This window comes from Chelonoidis abingdonii, chromosome 23, assembly GCF_003597395.2.
Source record: "Chelonoidis abingdonii isolate Lonesome George chromosome 23, CheloAbing_2.0, whole genome shotgun sequence".
In the NCBI taxonomy this organism is placed as follows: domain Eukaryota; kingdom Metazoa; phylum Chordata; order Testudines; family Testudinidae; genus Chelonoidis; species Chelonoidis abingdonii.
In genome coordinates this window covers 17758092-17777286 of record NC_133791.1, presented here as the reverse complement: position 1 = coordinate 17777286, position 19195 = coordinate 17758092, and the positions used below count along the sequence as shown (strand labels likewise).

The 19195-nt window shown below is 54.3% G+C and overlaps 1 protein-coding gene across 1 annotated transcript; it reads right to left on the bottom strand.

The window, feature by feature from the left end:
* Nucleotides 1-276: 276 nt before the first annotated feature.
* HSPB7 (heat shock protein family B (small) member 7) lies at nucleotides 277-15985 on the bottom strand. The gene is made up of 3 exons (XM_032787597.2): nucleotides 15776-15985; nucleotides 11770-11903; nucleotides 277-2805 (listed from the first exon to the last, which is right to left on the bottom strand). The coding sequence occupies exons 1-3, from the start codon at nucleotides 15936-15938 to the stop codon at nucleotides 2620-2622; spliced, it is 483 nt and encodes a 160-aa protein (XP_032643488.1). The 5' UTR covers nucleotides 15939-15985; the 3' UTR covers nucleotides 277-2619.
* Nucleotides 15986-19195: the final 3210 nt, after the last annotated feature.

Genomic DNA, 19195 nt, shown 5'->3' with positions numbered 1-19195 from the left:
CCTCACAGAGCAGCAGCGAGAAGGGGCCCAGCTGTGCCTTGGTGACAGGGAAACCCGGACGCCTCTGCCCTGAGAATGGCTGGATTGATGGGAAAACGCTTCCAGCGCAGCGTAAGAACAGCGGGGGGGTCGCTCCTTAGCACGGGGTGGCCGAGAGGAGAGGAGCCAGGGAGAAGCTGCGATGGCAGCCACTGGGGGTGTCACGGCTCTGCCTCGTTCCCCAGGCTCTCCGGGGGCAGATGGTAGCAACAGCAATGAACCAAGAGGAAGCGGCAGTCAGGAGTTACCAATCATTTATAACAAACCAAACCAATCTATATACAGAATAACTCCAGCATAAGGTCAATGGGAAATGCAGCCCCCTCCTCCCCACCCCATGTGTGATCGGCTCTATTCCTTTATTCAGTGTGTGTATGGATCACACTTGACACAGGCCCACTGGGAGGAAGAGTCACCTGGGCTCAGCTGGTCCCATGGGCTCCTCGCGGCCTTTTGTGTGGGACCCTGGCTGCAATTGGATTTAGAGCTGTCAAACCTAAACTCTGCCAAATGGTGTCCTTTTCCATGTGCCTGTCCCTGCCCATCTCTCTTCTCTGCCCTCTGTACACATGCTCCATGTTGGACTTCTTCGGTGACCCTGAGTCCATTGCTGGGGCTGCTGTCTGGTGCTCCTAGGTTCTGTTCCCGGCTCTGACTCTTGTGCCTTGAAGAACGGGATTAACGGCTGTATAAACAGGAATGATTCCTCTCCCAGCACTCACACTACTGGTTCTGGGCAGACTCACCCTCCTGGGATTTGCCCTTCAATTCCTGAGGCAGCACTTGTACTTACAAATATAAATAAATCATAACCCAGACTCCCTCTTAAGCTGTTCCTACAGATTCCCTCCTGTCTCTAGTTTTCTTGGAGCTTTTTATAGTCCTGAACTGTATCTAATGAGACCCACCTGTTCTGGCTGCCCTGGTGAGTCAGAAAAATAGCTCTGTGCCTCTTAAGTACAGCGTCTTAAAGCCTGGCACCTGATCACAGTGCTACTTACTGAACTCTCAGGGCTGCACTGAGGCTTGGTTGGTGTCTGTAAAATTCTGTGTAAGAGATTGGACTAACCCAACTTCAGCCTTGGATTTGAGCATTGCCAGAGTTCAGGAGTGTTTGGATCTGAGGGTACAGTTGGGGACCCCCCCACCTATGTTATACAAATGCTTGAGTAGGTCTTCCCCCCTCACCATTCTTGCCCCAAGAATGACCAAGGTCTTTGTTCAGCAAGAGTCCCACCAGCAATTTAGCTCTCATCCACAAGCTCTGACTTTCTCCCTGTGCAAACTCCGTGTGTGGAGTTGAATTGTAATAGTTCTGTGAAAGAACCTTCAGTGCCAAATACACTGATCCCCAAGGGAGTTCCACTGGTTTACACCAGAGATGAATGTGGTGACCCTGTGCCTAAAACTCTGCCAGGGACTCAACTGTTGGCTGGTCTTATCTTGTGTCTTACAAACCAAACAGGAAGGGGAGCGACAGAGCCTGATGGTGATATAATGTAATTTCCTTCTCCCCTTCTACCTGCATCCCCTGCTGCACAGCTCTGCTGCTCCAGGACTTCCTTCTTATCACCCCTCCCAGTGGATTTCCACTTACAGAGCAGTTGATGTCTCCTGGGAAAGGTGGAGAAACCTTATGCGCAGAAACACTTCTGCTCCCATCTCTCTCAGGTAGAGCTCAGTCCGAGGGATGAAACTGGCGAGTTCTTCTCATTAGGCCAAATCCATCCCTGGGGTAAGCTCCGCTGAAGTCAGTGCGCTCGAGTCTCCTCTCACATAGGTGTAGATCAGGAGTAACTCCATTCAGTGGGGCTACAGCGGTGTAAAACCAGGGTCAGAGAAGAATCAGGCCCAGTGAATTTAGTCTTATAAATGAATAAAATGTTAGCACAGGATGGTCTGCCTGGATCTCTCCGTACAGCGATTGTTATTTGAACCTCCAGAGGTCTCGGCCCTCGGTCAGCTCAGGACCTCACTGCCTACTTCCCTAGGGTGGGACAACCTGCTACACCTACTAGCCTGGGAGGAGTTTGGGTCCCATTGGGACAAGGGTTCCAGGTTACACACTGGGGGCTAAACTTCCCTCCCAGTTGCGTCAGCACAAGCCCATCGGGCCAGATCCTGATCTCAGTTATGCTGGTGTAAATCCAGAGGAGCCAGGGCCAAATTCTGCTCTCACTGAAGTTTATGGCAAAACTGCTAAGTGGTGCCAGGACTAAATCATTCTCTCATCAGAGTCAGATGTAGGGGCCGATTGGAAGCCAACGGCAGAACTCGCGGGGCCAGCTCCTGAGCTGGTGGAAATGTGCCTCACTCCCCGGACTTTGCTGCAGTCAAATGACGTCAATGGGGTCAGACTGCTGGACAGCAGCTCAGGATCTGGCCCCCAGTGACTTCAGTGTGACCAGGACTTTGCCCCTCTCCTGGTGTGACTGTGATCAGAATTTGGCCCAATGTCCCTTGCTTTTGTTGAAGCTTTGAAAGAAGCCCCAGCTGCTCTTTAAAGAGTCATTTCTAGGGCATCTCAGGCCAGCTGCTTCCCCATATCCCACCCTGCCCCACCCCCACAGCGCCAGCCACTCAGATTTTGATTTCAGTCCGGAAGATCTGCTGGACATGCTCTGTGTGTTTGGCTGGGTGCCGCCTGGCTTTGACGGTGAGGGTGCCATCCACGCCCAGGGCAGAGGTGACAGAAGTGGGGTTCACGTCTTCAGGCAGCTGGCACTTGTGGGTGAAGGTGTTCATGACGGTCCCATCCGCGGCTAGCTGGAAGGGAGAAAGAAACAGAGGTGGGTCATGCTGGTGGCTACAGCACGGGCTGGCACGACGCTCTTTGTTTGCCCCAGGCCATGGGTGAAAGAAGGCGGCCCCTGGGCCAAAAGGAGGTTGCTTCTTTAGGGCACAGTAGGAGAAGACTAGGCAAAACAGTTGTCTGTTCTGGCTCTGCCATTCCCTGCTTGAGATCTTGTGTGAGTCACTTCCCTGCTCCTTGTGCTTTCTCATCAGATTTACCTGCTCCCCAGGGTTGGCGGGAGGCACCTGAGTGGCTTGGACAGGGGAGGGAGGGAGTGGTTAAAGGAGATGGAGTCATGACGCCAGAGCCCTGTTCTTGGATCTGCCGCAATGCACCCTCTGTGCTCTGGTGTCCCCATCTGACAAATGGACCGAATACTGCCGGGATGGCCTGGGAGCTTAATTCACAGGGTTGTCAACTTTCCAATTTCTGAAAACCAGGAACCCCTGGTCTGTGCCCTCCCTGCGAGGCCCTTCTCCTCCCCAAAGCCCGGCCCTGCTCACTCCTCTCTCCTCCAATCAAAACAAAAACACCCAAACGCCAAAGCAGGAATTATTGCAGAAAATGGCATGTTTCCGACCCCTTCGTTCACTCTTACAATGTGGTCTGAGGAAAGGCGTGGGGTGAAGATTTGCTGCAATACTTATATTAATATTTGTCAGGGGACTTTGGGAAGTGTCAAGAAGTTGCTCACCACTACACAATAATCACTGTTACTGGTATCTCGACCCCTGCACTGAACTGGCATAGAAAAGCCTGGTGCCATAACAACCCTTCAGCAGAGAACAGTCGGGATACCGGTCATTACTACACAAGGACTATGCGCCATGAAATATGAACACTGCAAATGCATTTCAGCCATAGAAGCCTGCTCCGATTCCCCCGCTCCCCTCTGGACAAGGAAAGCAGAACATGGACTTTCGCTGGCTGCATTTTCAGTTTGGCTGAAAAGTGCATTCTTGCCCCCTTTCCCTAGATCACACGGAGATCAGGGGAAGTGTTCGTCTTTGTGCTGGACAGAGAAAAGGACCAAGGGGGCCAGACCTGTAATAACCCCAAGGAAGTGGGTATTTAGGACCCTCTTTAAGACACATCATTGAGGGAGGAGGGAGAGGGAGGGAAGAATGTGGGGAGAAGGGGAAGTACTGACTCTACTGAGCTAAACCTCCAGCACCCCCTCAAAGGTTCCTAAAAAAGTTAAAGACCTTTAACTAAACTCCAGTACTGACACAATGACCCCCCTCACACACACATATACCCACTAGAGGCGAGGATACAGCATATGGTAATTTCAGGGTGTTGGGATCTGGGTGTGGGGCACTGTGGTCTCCATGTTTCCCCTGGGGAATGAGGGAGAGGGGAGCTGGCCCGAGGCCGTGCAAAGGGGTGTGTGTGGTGGGGCGGGTGCAGGCCCGGGAAGGGGGGTGAGGCTCAGAGACAAGGCAGCCCCACTGGGGGAGCAGGGTGCACGGGCCTTTTGTAGACGCAGGGGCTGGCTAGGGACACAACGGCTCTAGGCTGGGGGGGCAGAGGGGGTCAGCAGTGAGGTGAAATGCTGCTCGCAGCCCGTTCCCTCCACCAAGCAGCAGGCGGAGCCCCTCCACCCAGGGGAACAGGGATTCTCCTGCCGGGGCTGAGCAGCAACCCCCTTCTCCGCGAGCTGCCCCAGATGCTGGGGAGGGGTCACAGCAGGCGTGCAGAGAACGGGGAGGGATGCCCTGTCCTGGCTACTCACCCATGCAAGGTGGGAGCTGTCAGCGGTGTGGCAGGGTCGCTGTCCGGGGCTCGCCAGGGGCCGCGGGGCAGAAGCAGCAGTGGGAGAGGGTGGGGGGATGGGACAGTGGAGCCTGGGCTGCTCCTGGGCGTGTGCTCTTGCTGCACATCCCCGGTGCTGCTGCTGCCGCCAGTGGAGGCGGCAGTGTGTGAGACGTGGGCGCACGCTGGGGGAGCAAAGGAGGAGGGCACGGCCGCTTGCTGGATCCTGGCTCTATGCCATGATCCCCTTGCAGTGCCTGTCCGTCCGCCTGCTTGGCCCTAACTATCCCAGCACCCTTGCAAGCGGCAACCAGACGTCGGCTGTCTGGTCAGTGTTTCTGACCAGACACTGGCAGGTGCCATTTTCAACTGGACTTTCCGGTCAAAAACCAGACGCCTGGCAACCCTACATTTGTTCCTGGTTGGCGAGCACAGACGGAGGATGCTGGAGATGAGCAAAGGCCTGTTATTGTGGGGAAAGCCCGTCTGTGCATCTTCAGAGGCACTACTGGGCCAGCTCCACACACGCCTCTTGGAGCGGATGGCGTTGCTCTCACAGGTTGTGTGCAGCCTCTACGGTTGCATAGGAGCTCTCGGCCCGGAGGAGCTCACATCTACTCAAGCAACCAGCCTCTCCCAAGAGGTACCACTATAGGGAATGTCAAAGGGGGTAGGGCTGTGGGGCAGCTGTAGCTCACAGCACCTCCTAGTGGCAGAGGCTAAGACTGGGGTGGTTGTGAGCTCCCCAGGCCGCTCTCTACAGCGCCTCCTGCTGTATGGGGCTGATTGCACTCCTGCGCACAGCCACTGCATCCTACCTTACAGTGACCCCGGCTGGAAGGGGCTCGGGTGGCAGGAGCTGTAATCTCCCCATGCCCAGTGCTTGTGCACCATTCTCTACAGCGGGGGTCGGCAACCCTTCAGAAGTGCTGTGCCGAGTCTTCATTTATTCACTCTAATTTAAGGTTTCGTGTGCCGGTCATACATTTTAATGTTTTTTAGAAGGTCTCTCTCTACAAGTCTATATATTATATAACTAAACTAGTGTTGTATTGTAAAATAAACATGGCGGGGCCAGCTCCACCCAGCCTTCTGCCCTGCAGCCCTGACCCTCCCCCCACAGCCCTCTGCTGAGCCCTTGCACCCCCACCAAACACACCCAGGCCCCTGCCCTAAGCCTGTCCACCAGTCTCTGATCCTTCACCCCTCCATGACCCCACCCTGACTCTGGCACCCCCACACAACCCAGCTCCCCTCCCGACAATGCACTCCCCTCACCATGCTCCCGCCCTCTGCCCTGACTCTTGACCCCGCCATCCACCCCTACATCCAGCACCCCACTAATCCCCAACCCCCACCCTAGACAAACGGAGCTCCTGCACCCACTCACATTCCACCTCACCCCTCGCACCACATGGGAGCTGACCCAAGTATTGCCCCACACCCAACCTCCTGAGCCCCCTCCCTCATTCTAGGTCCTGCAGGGACACCTTATCACCCCACCTTTGCTCGGCCACCCCACCCTCAGTTCGTGCAGAGAGAGAAGAGATGGCCAGAACAGGAAGTAGCTCCAACTGTATGTGGGAGGGCCTGACCCCCGACTGCAGTGCTAGTGGCCGGCACCGCGCCTGGCCGGCTGGCGGAACCCCAGAGCGGCGTGAGCTGAGCCCTCAGCCACTGCCAGTCTGGAGTCCGACTGCTCGGCACCACAGCCTGCTGCAGCGGGCTTCTGGTTCCACCCTCCCCTGGGGTCCTGGCCGCAGCCCCCACACAGCACTGCCTCCTAGAGTAACAACCCCAGACAGCACGGCTGAGTGGTCTGGGTAAGATCAACTTTTAATTTAATTTAATGAAGTTACTTAATAGTTTGAAAACCTGTTGTGACTGGAGCAATTGTGAGGCGTGTAGGCAGTTTCCGTGTTGTAGGAGGGTGATTAATGTTCTGGGTGGTCTTTGTCCCAAGATCAGTGGCTTGGGGTACATGGGAGGGTCAGATCAGAGGACATGGGTGGTTTCAACAGGGTCTCAGTAAGGCAGCTGGGTGGTGTGGGCTGCAGGCTCAGGCAGAGGGCTGTGGGGGATGGGTTCAGGCTCAGGCAGCAAGCTGGTGACTGGCCCCCCGAAGCCTCCAACCCCGCACGCAGCCTTGTCCCAACTCCCCTCCGTGCACTCCCACCCCCTAGCTTAAGCCTCTCCTGCCCTTTGGGTGTTCCTATTGACTTGCGCCCTAGTCCCTACCCCCTTACCTTCCCTGGACTTGTCACCTCAACCCTTTACCATCACCTTCTCTTGTACCTCATGACGAACCCCCTGGTTACCTAAATGGATAGCCATCGTCTAACCCTTCCCCCTGATAAGGACCCCAGAACTCTGAACCCATACAACCCCCCCTGCTCCCTTCCTGCCCAGGCCCCTTCCCACCCCGCCTACCTCCTTTGCAGTGCCCCCCCCAGAACTCCCGACTATCCACCTCCTCCCCATTGACTGCTCCTCCCGTGCTCCATAGACCATGCTCCGCCAGAGACCCTCTCTCAAACAACACACCTCTCTGATCCTCTTACTCCCAATGGTACCCCTCTCCTCCCTGTCCACTACTAGGGCCCTGATCCCCAACCATCCTGCCACGGGGCTTCCCATTCCCATCCACCCCCCCTCCTGTCCCTCCACTGCCCCCTTCCAAGATGACCCCCTGCCTCCACTATTCCACATTCCCCTGGATCCCCACCCCTCCCCCATCCAAACCCACCCTTGCCTCTCCTGTCCCTGAATCCAACCCACCCTGCTCCCTGTCCCCTGACTGCCCCCATCCCTTATCCAACGCCGCCCCCCCAGCCCTGGACCCCTTACCATGAGGCTCCCCGCTCGTCCAGAGTTTTGTCGCTGCCACGCGCACGCAGCCCTGCCCCGCCCTTCAGAGCACTGTGCGCGTGGCAGCAGGGATCTAGATAAGCGGGGAGCAGTTTTCCCTCCCCACGGAGCCAAACACTGCCCCGCGGGAGCACGCAGCCCTGGCTCCCAGAGTGCTGTGCATGCGGTGGCTGGGCTCCAGGGGAAGGGGCCAGTGGCCTGCTGCGCTCAGTCAGTGGTCCGGCCAGGGAGCGCAGACCCTGCAGCTTGCCATGTCGGCAGGATTTTTAATGGCACATTGGAGTCCCGGCAGGCTCCAGCGTGCCATTAAAAATCGGCTCGCGTGCCATCTTTGACACCCGTGCCATATGTTGCTGACCCGTGCTCTACAGTGTCTCCTGCTGGGAGAGGCCGGGACTGGAGTAGCTGAGAGCTCCTTCCTAGCCAGAGCTCCTGCAACATACACGACAGCGCCTCCTGCAGGAAGAGGCTTCTGCTGCAGTAGCTGCATATTCCCTTTCTCCCCTCACCCACCCAGCGAGTGCACCGGAGGTGTTTCTAAACAAGGAGGCTGGAGCTGGCATCTGAATGGAAGCACAGTAGAGTTTGGGGAAGGTTACATCATTCTGCAGCTCCCACTGGAATGATTAAGAGCACATCGTTAAAGCACAGGGCACCTTATCTCCATGGATACTCTCCAGAACATAGTGTCCCCAGAACCTGGCCTCGGAGCCAGCAGATGTCGGTGCACACAAGCAGCACAGAGCCCTTGAATGGCAGAGAAGATCAGTATGTACCAGCCAGCCTCATAATGAATTTAGCACCAGGGAGAGGTGACAACACTGGAGAATGTTGTCCTCATTCCCTGTCTATCCCCAGGCCGGGCGCAGCCTGGGCAGTCACAGGGCAAGTTTCCCCGGTAGTGTCCCGTTGCCAGTGTGCTTTGATGCTGCCCTAGAGGGACCTCCTCTGGGGTGCAGAGGGTAGCATGCATAGTCTAGGGGTCTATCCTGTGGTGGTCTCTGCTACCACTGCCAGTGGTGTGATTTAGGGTCCTTCCCGAGACCCATCAAACTCATGTCATATGATGGCCTCCAAACTGCCCTTTAATCAGTGACACAGCCCTGTACCCGGTGCCTTATGTACACTCCATACCACATGCTCCTTGCCCCAAAGGCAGCTCACAACCGCAGTTAGGACAAAGCCAAGAGAACAGGTGAGGTCAGCTCGGATGTGAGGGCTACTGAGGGTGAGATGCGAAGGGAGCCGGCCGCGAGAAGAAGGGGGAACTCTGAAGAAGTGGAAAGAAGCTGCCTAATAGGTGAGACCGGCCATGCAAAGGGCAGGATGCTAGAAGACACCAGGCCCAGAGTGGGAAGAGAAGAGAGACGTGAGTGAAGAAGGATCTCCAAGGGGTGGGTGAGGAAACTGAGTCTGATAGGGTGAAAAGGATCAGGTGAAACTAGCGTTCAGCATCCTGTGTCAAGTGCAAACCAGCGACAGGCAAAAGGATCTGGAGCCCAGTAACAGTCCCCTGAGCCAGTCGGCCTGTTGCTAACTGCACTCTGGAGTGGTCCAGGAGCTCTGCAAGGTGATGGTCCTGGCAGCTGCTCCAGCGAGCTGCAGTGGGAAGGATGATCCAGGCCTGGGAGTGGGGCCCATGTGCCAGGAGGAAAACCCTGGAATGGCTGGGGAGGGGTTAAAGAAAGGAAAGAACCGATGGCAGGTGGATTCTCCTCTAAATCAGGAGTCACTTCCCCAAAGTCAGCGTGTGACACCAGCATATGTGAGAGGAGATCCATGCCCAGGTCTTCTGGCACTCCCAAAGCAGGTACAGAGACGCCAGCCTGCACTCACTCTGGGACGGCATCTCCCAGCACCCATCGCGCTCTGCCCCCACAGGTGCTGGCAGGGGCGGGGGGGAATGGTAGAGGGTACAGAGAAGGGAGACGTCATTCCAGCTGCCACAAAATGGTGGCACTTGACTTTGGGGCAATAACAGCGTTTACCATCTTGGGCCAGGTGCCAACCTAGAGTGATCAAATGGGGCAGTGTGTGCAGCAAAGCCCGGAGCAATCTTGGGCTTCCCAAAGTACCCGCAGAGAGAGGGAGCTGTGGGAAGGGAGGGATCTGACCCAGCTTTCCCATGCTTCCTCCGATGGGTAATATGTCAGGCCTGATTCTGGTCTTGCAGACGTGTAAATCGCCAGCCTCTCTAGTGAAGTCAATGCAGCCCCACAGGCATAAGTGGACCAGAACCGGGCGCGCCTGCTCCAACACAAGCTCTGAGTCCCAGATGCTGGACAGAACCTGCTGTGATGAACTGGGAATGTTCTTAATGTTTTCTCTGAATACTGTGTTGGTGCCTCAGTGTCCCCTCACTACCAGCTAGAGTGAATGGCCCAGGATAGAGGACTCTGGAGATCTTAATATCTAGGTGGTGGGATAAGGGTGTGTGATTGCTGCAGAGGAAGAGGCCAGTGCACCTGAATGCCTGACCCTCTGTCTCCTAGCAACTGATGGCCTGGGCCCCTCCTCTGCAAAGGTGCCAGCTGAAGGTGTTGGAGACAAAGGGATCAGGTGACCTCCTGGCCCAGGAAAGGGGCTGAGCAGAGAGGAGGGGGTGGAGGGGGGTTGTTAGTCTGGAACTACCTGGGGATGAGGAGTGAAGTGCAGACCTGGGGTTCTGGCTCACTGTCCCCCAGAATGGACTCGGCCGAGGGGTCTGGTTCGCTGTATCTACAAGCTCTGTTTTAGACCCTGTTCCTGTCATCGAATAAACCTCTGTTTTACTGGCTGGCTGAGAGTCATGTCTGACTGCAAAGTGGGGGTGCAGAACCTTGTGGCTCCCCCCGGACCCCGCCTGGGTGGGCTCACTGTGGGAAGCGCAAGGAGGGGCAGAGGATGCTGAATGCTCCAAGGAAAGACCCAGGAGGTGAAGCCACGTGAGCTTCTTGCCCTGAACAAGTCTGCTCCAAGGGAGAGGAGGCTCCCCAAAGTCTTGACTGGCTTTGTGGGGAGCAGTTCCAGAGCATTACCCGGTGACTCCGTGACACCTGCCCTGCCTGCTGCAGAATCTCCTGCAGAGCCCTTGCTCAGCTCATCGCCCTGCTCCATCCTGGGGCAGCGATCTGTGCTGGGACGCGATGGGGCATGGTGGTGGTGCAGGGGCACAGGTGTCCCAGCGTGGTGACCTGATCAACGAAGTCCACAGGACCAGCTGTTAAAAGTGAAAACGAGAAGATTCCACTGGGACAAGCACCCCAAGCCCCAGATACTGAACTGAGCTTAGCCAGACCCGCAGGGTTCAGGTCTAGAGCTTGGCCTGGAAAGCCCCCAAGATCAAGATGGTCAAGCCCCAAAAAAGGGACAGGGCCGGTTTCAGATGGAGGGGAAAAGCTAGGGGTAACAGGCCCATTTAAAGGAACTGGACTCAGGGATCCTGTTCCAGGCCATGTGTTCCCAGCTGGGCCAATGAAGAGGGCGGGGCAGCACTTGGGGGCTATAAAAGACCAATCAGGTGGCTGGCAGGAGATGAGAGCTGTTAGAGAGAGAGGGTGGGTTTAGGGAGAAGGCAGGAATGCAGCAAGGGAGTCTGAGGCAGGCAGAGTGAGATACCTGCTGGCTTGGAGCTGGGACTGAGGGCCAAAGACAGGGAGGCAATTGAGATTTACCCACTGATGTCTCCTTGCTGGAGAACTGGACTGAGAAGGCCAGGGGGAGTGAGGGATGCTCCCAGCAGAGAGGTGGGGGGGGTTCCCCTGGGAAGACCAGGGTTGCACCCCAGAAAGAAGGGTTGGGGTGATGGTCCTGGGAGAGGGCTGGAGGTGTGGCAGAAGATACTGAAGTCTGGTGAGAATGAAGCCAGGTTTTAAGGGCTATATGTGCTGGGGGTGGTTGGGACTGTGGGTTAGAGATCATTTGCACTATTGGGGGACTAGAGGATAAGCTTCTGCCAAGTTGGTAGAGACTCAGCAAGGAAACTGAGGTGAGAGGCCACTTGCACGGTTGCCCTAGGGGGAGGGCCTTTGTTTACAGCTGGGTTTGAGTTGTGATCGTGGTGGTGCAGGGTCAGGCTCAGCCGGAGCTCAGGGCTGAGGTTTGGGTGGAAATTTGGGACAGGGTCACTGAATTTTGGATGAACACGTGGCCTGGGGCTTGGACTGTACCCCGTCTTGTCCTGCCCACCGTGCCCACGACTCCTACAAGACTTCGTCAGGGGGACTGCTCTACCCAGGGCAGAGGGAGCGTTATGGGCTGAGGGAGTGGCCAGTGCTGCTGAGGGAGAGGCCTGTTCTCCTGTGCACGTGGAAGGCCACTGTGGAGCCATTCACCTTCTCCGCGTGGACCTCGATCTGGTTGTTGGAGGTGGTGACAATGATGTCCTCGGGGGAGAAGTCGCTGACGTCCACGGCAAACTGGTAGGTGTCCCCCAGGGTCTTAATGTTCCCCATGTTGCCTGGCCGGGCTGCGGGGAGAGGAAAGAACAAAGTGAATCACTCCTGATCCCTGTGCAGGGATTTCTCCCTGTGGCTGGAGTGGATCAGGGCCCATCCCAGGGTGACACAGGAATCCAGCTCTTTATCAGGAGCTGCCGTGTGCAGCTGTACAGGCTAGTCTGGAAATCTGGGAGGGTTTCTTATCTTTGATTGGAGCAAGGGAAGATGGTTCCCTGCCTCCACCACTAGATATTGGGTATTATCCCAAACCCACTAAAGTCAGAAGAAGTTTTTATGGATTTTGGATCAGTATTAGTGGACCCCTCTTGCTTTGTCAGTAACCCCAGCCTGGAGCCCTGTACTCACCAGGAAAGGGTTCTGATTGTCAGCACTATTAAAGATGTACGTCTCTTTATGGCAGTGGGGGGAAGAACGCTTGGAAAACCAAGGACTTGACTTTCAAAACTGCTTGTGCAAAGAGACTCATTGAACAGTGCATGTGCAAAATTGCTTGTGCAGTTGTGTGCTTGATTTGCGCACAGTTACTGTGATTGCATTTGCACAATCAAAGGTGGCAGTTATGCATCTAACTGTCTGTCTGCATTTGCAATGACCAGATTCACATAGGAGTAAGGGAATGGCCACAATCAGACCAGTGGTCCGTCTGGGCCAGTAGCCTGTCTGACTGTGGCCAGTACAGGATGCTTCAGAGAAGGATGTAAGATCCTGAATTGGACAATTGTGGTGTAACCTATCCATGGAAGTTTTTCCTAAACCAAGTTAGTAGTTGGCAAAGGCCCTGAGCATAAGTGTATTATTCTTATGCATTTTTATCCTCATTAAAGTAGCTGAATGTTCCCAAATCCACAGAAATGCCTAAACTCTTTTTGAATCCTACTGAGCTGTTAGCCGTAATGACAGTCTTGTGGCGGTGAGTTCCATGGGTTAATTATGCATTATTTCCTTGTATTAGTTTTCCATCGCTTGCCTCCGAAAGTCATGAGCTGCAAACCTTCAGATGCAACTAATCCAGGGTAATGCAGGTAGGTTCTGCCCTTGCTTTGACATTGAAAGTCTCTTCAGCAAGGAGTTGCACATTGAAATGAGCTCACTTTCCTTCTTTCACCAACCCCAGTTTTGCCCAAATTTAGTCTGTTTTTACTCTGGGAACTTCCCTCTAAAAGAAATACCACAGTCCTCCACAGCAGTGGCCCCAGCTGTGCGGCAGGTCCCTGTTGTATGCTGGGTAGGATCACCACTACAGAAGAGTGTGGTGTAATGGGCCTGATTCTGCTTTCACTTTCCTCTGGTGTAAATCTGGAATAAGTCCATTGGAGACAATGGGCTTGTACTGGAGTAAGTGGCAGCAGTTCTGTTCCTATGTTGTGCTTCAAGCTCAGCTTTCAACACCAGGGTCTGCCTTATGATGAGTTTGCAGTTCTCAGCTTTGTTTGTCCTTTTGTGTGTGTGTGTGCGCGCGTGCGGGGGAATGGCATTATTTCGGCACCCCTGGAACTGACGGCTGCCAGGTGGGCCCAGGCTCAGCTGTGATGCTTGTACAAAACCCTTGTGGGACGGTTCTCCTGCAGTCGTTAGCTGGAGTCCCACTGTGCTCAGTTATCTGGTCAGGCAATAAAAAGCTGTTTTCCGGGGCTGAGTCTGTCCTCACTCAATCGAACTGCTCCCAGCAAACCACTCATCCCCCCACCTCCTGTCTGTGAATTGCCCACAATTGCACCCCTATTTTTACCAATTTGTCCATTTTATGCAAAAATCACCCGATAAACAGTTTATGGAGAACTTCCAGCCTTCCCTTTGCCTCTGAATTGTTCACCTGGACCTGGTGCTGTTTGGTGGTAGGGGTGGACTTCACCCCGGTGCAGGATCACGTATGCGCTTGAGTCACGCACAGACCCCTGCAGAGAGGTCAATGCGCCCCAGTGGATTGGTTGCCTGGGTAAGTCACGTGACATTGGTTCTCTTTCTGTTTCCACACAACATGGATTTTTTTGGTTTCTTGAACAAAGGACTTCTGGCTCCAAGACTTGCTTTCATTTGCTATCTGGGTGGAGGAAACGTCCCTTGTGCCTGGGCTGGTGAAAACCATCAACGCCCCTCGGGGACACTTAGCCAGATAAATCTCCCCAAATGCTTTTTCGTAGAGTTGGTCTGTCCTGCCCCTAATGGACTCTCTCTACTGAGACACTTCAGAGGGCCTCTGAGATGGGAGCATAAGTTTTCCTCTATATTCTTCTGGTTCTTTCTGGTGTCTCCCTTCCCTGTCCATACAGATCCTTTGAGAAATCAGGGGCATGATGGCATGACATGCTGGTGAGGGTATAGAGATGGTTCTCCAGATAGCCTCAGATAACATCCCTTCTCCTCTGACAGCCCCCTATTCTCCATGGAAACCAAGGCTGCCTCAATTCCCGCCATTTCCCAACAGACGTCCCATTGAACACCTGCTCGGGCTGTCCCAATGCTCTTACAAGAAACACTGGGAGGTTCCCAGGGTCTGTCAGCTACCAGCTGCACTCTGACCCAATGGGCATCCCCCCATGAGTCCCATACAAACACCCAGCAACCAGAGGCAAGACCGGATCCCTTGTCTCGCTGAGTCCAGCATAGCATGGGCAACGCAATCTCTTTCCCACATGTAAAGTGGCAAACCAAGGATTAGGAGGCTCTGCAGTCACTGTCAAGGCAATCCCTGGGGGAATGAAGGGGTCATGTTTCCTCTCCCCCTGAGCCCCCCAACTTCTGATGTCCCATTGGGGTCTCCCTCAATGCAGCTGCACGGCTAATGCATTTACACTTAGGTCTGCCCCTCACCAACCTCTCATGGGGTAGAGCCTCCATCAGGACTGGAGTGTCTGGGAGGTCTTCCCTGGTTTGCACTCCTGCCCCACACCCTACAGCACAGCCCCATGACCAGTACTCCTAGAACATCTGGTACTGGGGAGCATGGAAAAGTTTCTGTCCATCGTGTGGCTGCGAGTAGCGTCCCCGACAGGTGGCATTGCCCATTCCTGACTTCCTGCTTTTTCCCTTGAAAATAGCTGGGGAATATGCTGGGAACAAGCAGCCCAGAGGAAACATCTCCCATGCTGGGAAGTCCGGACATCCCCTCCCCCCACCAGCTGACTCCTCCTAGGAGCCAAGGTCTCTGGCTGCAGGAGTCATGACTCCCCAGTTGCTGCTCCATGTTGTTCTGTCCAGCTCCCTGTGCTTGGACAGGCTGGGCTTGCAGCGGCTCTGAGCGTCCCTACACTGTCCTACCGATCTCTACAGCACCCCCGGCAGGCCTGGAAAAGTTGGGAGCCTCCCCAGAGCCAGCATCTTGAGCTGGGCTGTGAATGGCCGTGAGTGCCTCCCTATGCCCATGCATCTGCGCCCTCCCCTAGATCACCCCCTGCTGGGAGACCTGGCAATAGAGTAGGTGTGAGATGCCCCCTTGTTCATCTTGCTCTGTTGTGCCTCTTGCTGGGGAGAGCTGAGGCTGGCGTGTCTGTGAGCTCTTCCACACTCGGCCCTCCTGCTCCACTCCCTACCGCCCGGCCTGCTAGGGGAGGAGGGAACTAGAGGGGCCGGGAGCTTCCCTCCACCAGCCCATGGTCCAGCCTCATGGTGACTCTTCAGGAGCTAGGGTAAGAATGGCGATGAGGAAAAAGCCCTTTAGTGCTAAGGGACATGCACAAAAGACCAACTGGGAGACTAGACAGTTGTTCAGTAGAAGCAAGTTTTACCCCCATAGACAGAAGCAACCACCCGATCGCTCTGCCAACGAACACCCTTGATTTCCAGCCACCACCACTGCCCGCTTCCCCCCCCCCCTTCCTGTCCCGCGTGCGATCAATGCCGCCAGATCTTGGGCCGCGCCCGCTGGCAGGTGCTAACTTGCCTGGGAACACCAGGGGCTCGGTGCGCGGCCTCAGGAAGTTCCCAAAGTCGTCGCCGAACAGCCCACGGGCTTTCTCCATGTGCTGATCCCGGACGGGAGTGGGTGAGAAGCTCTGGTGGAAACTACGCTCCGAGTGGAAGGCAGAGGAAGATTTCAAGCTCATTCACCTCCAGGGCCTTGTGGAGGGTGGGGGAAGGAGAAACAACCCACCAATCAACCAACCACAGATGTGTGTGTGTGTGTGTGTGTAGGAATCCTCTTCTCTCCTCCTGGATGAAAATGGGAATCAGAGCTTGTTCTGGGTGTCCCTGCCACTGTTCCCTTTATAGCAGGCTGGGTGGATGGAGCCAGCACGACTCAGAGGCAGCTGATGGGCTTATAAAGCCCCGTTAGGTTCTAGGCTGCCTTCCAGCTCTCTTGAAATCAGGCTAAATTTAGGTGCTTCTGCATCACTTGGGCGGCCATGGAAACTTTCCCCTCCACCAGGGCTCCAAACAAACACAGCGGGGAGGAATCTGATCTCATTGCTGGCATTCCAGCCGGCCTGGATAATGCAGCTCTCGCTGGCTCCTGGCAGCACCAGGCTGCTGTGGGCTGATGGCCCAAAAGAAGAAGTGTGTGTGGGGGAGCAATACGTGCGAGCTCTGATGGGAAAGGGATGTGTAGCGCTGTCATAGTGTAATGTTTATTCTGGGGGATGGTGGGACACACAGCTGCATTAATAATGCCCTTTTCTCATCTGAGGGTCTGCAAGCACCTCACCCCTCACGGGAGGTAGGTGTGTGCTATCTGTGTTAGACAGGGAAACTGAGGCACAGCAAGGGGACAGGACTGGCCCAAGGTTACCCAGCAAGCTGACAGCAGAGCCAAGAATAGAAGCCAGGCTTTGGCACCGTTTTCCTTGATGATCCGACTTTTCCCATCTGCCAGCCTTTGCTTGTCCCTAAGCACCTGGGAAATGCACAGGGTACAGTGCAAGGTGAGGTTAGTATTGTGGAGAGGAGGTCTGGGCTCTGCAGCGGCCCCTTCCAGAGACAGTGAGTAAACAGGAAGGGCAGGTTACTGGCTGCCTTTTGCTCCTTATCCAATAAAAAGAACAGGCACAGTTAGCTCATAAATGAACCTGATGATTGTCCCAGAGCGACTCAGCCCCCTTCTGAGCTGAGACTTCTTCTCCCAGGATGGGGTTGGGGAAGGAATTGGCATTAGCCGGGGCACAAAAAGGAGGATGGATTAATAGTGGGGTGCTATGGAGCAGCTGGAAGGCTTCTGTTCCTGGGGAGGTGTGGCCAGAAGAGAGAATTTAGAGCGGGTAGAGAGAGCATAAAGGATCTCTGAAAATGGAGCTGCAAGGTAGGGAAGTGGCCAGGGTGGGGAAGAGCTGTGGCAGCAGGCCCTGGGAAAGAAATAGTGAGAGATCCTGAAAGAAGGCCTGAGACCGAGACTGAATCTAGGTCTGCCAAGGGGCTGAGAGTGCACCAGGCAACAAACCCTGACGGAGAGTTTGGGCTGAAAGCGGGGAAGAGGGTCTGTGCACCAGAGCCTTGAAACAAAGGCTGGGACTCCCCTGAGGCAGTCCTGGGGCCCAGGCATCTGGTGTTGTGAGGAAGTGGACTAAAGATCCCAGCCTCCCGGTGGTGAAAGAACAATAGTTACAATGGCTGCGCTGAGTGCTGAAAGACTTGGGAGTGCCAAAAGACTTGGCAGTAGTGATGGGTTCCCCCCGGGCTGCCACCTGGAACTAGGGTACCACTGAGCCCCCCTGATCCACCAACCTAGGCTCCCTTCTGCACTGTACTGCTGTAACAACCTGCCAAGCCCTCCAGGCTTCAGCCTGCACTTTCACCAGCACGCTTACAGGTAGGGACGCACCCAGCTGCAGTTACGTGCAGACGCTCTGACCAGCCCCTGCGTAGGAAGGCTTCAGCTGCAGCACTTCCTAGCTCCTCTGACATGCACCCCCTCTGGAGTATAGACCCAAAATTATACCGTCTTGTGCTGCACAGGGAACTGTACAGTGTGAGCTCATGACATTTGCCCCCTCCCTCCGTGTGAAGAATATTATGAAACAGGTTTCTGCCCCAAGTTATGACTCCCATGTACTAGGTTTAGATAAAGCAAAAACAAGTTTCTTAACTACAAAAGAAGGATTTTACATGATTATAAGTGATAGCAAATAAATGAAAGCAGATTACCTAGCAAATAAACAAAAAAAAAAAGCAAACTAAGCTTAATATACTACATAGATCAGATATGAATAGCAAATTCTCAACGTAATTCTGCGGATTCTTAAGGGTTAAGTTCTGCTTGTGTACAGCTTGGAATCCCCAGATGTTCCATTTACAGGCTAAAACTCCCTTTAGCCTGGGTCCAGCACTTCCTTCAGTTCAGTCTTTGTTCCTCAGGTGTTTCCAGGAGTCTTCATGGGTGGAGGAGTCTGTGAAGAACCAGGATGATGTCACTCCCCTGCCTTATATAGCTTTTGCGTAGGGCGGGAGGGACCCTTTTGTTTCAAAGCTTGGTTCCAAGGCCAGCAGTGGAAAAATACTGACATCTCAAGATGGAGTCCAGCCCTAGGTGACCTGGTCATATGTCCCTGTAGTGTCACCGCAGCCATTACTCAGAGGCTGTCTGGAGCATCCTCAGGAACTTCTCCTAAGGCCTATTGTTCTAATAGCTCATTAATGTGAATAGGCCATTCCCGGCCAGCCATCTAGATTGAAAGCCTTTTGTCTAGCGAGCGTTGCCCAGGACTAGCTACATGGGAAATAGATACATGGTCAATATTCATACCTTCAAATACAAAAATGATACATGCATACAGATAGGATAATCATATTCAGCAAATCATATCTTTCTAATGACGTCTCACATGACTTATCTTGCATGAAATACATCATAAGTATGTCATAATTATATCATCATACTATCCCTGTGAAGAATAGGGGGTTCAGTATCACAGTAATGCCTGCGAGGGACTGGATCTGAAAGACCACTCAGCTGGAGGGCAGCTCTCATGAATGGGGAGTGCTAGAAAGGCTGCCGGGGGATGTGCTACCATGGAATACATGCATGTAAGTTATATACAGTGACTTATGTGCATATAAGTTATATGCAGCTCACAAGTTATTTAAAGGGATATTACCCTATTACTCAATATTATTGTTACCAGCGTCCTCAAGTCGTTCAATGAAACTTTGTTCTGGCTAGATATTGGTGACCAAATGTCTCCACTGCAGAATCCAGGGTGGCAAGAGGGGGGACTCACATCAGCTGATATTGGTGGGTTGAGTCGTCTTCACCCCACATCCTGATTTGCTCTGCCCTGTACAGCCAAAGAGCCATCTTTCCATTGGTGAGATCCCCTGAACTTCCTGTGTTTGACAGACCAGCCTGGTGTACGCAGACGAGGTGACCACC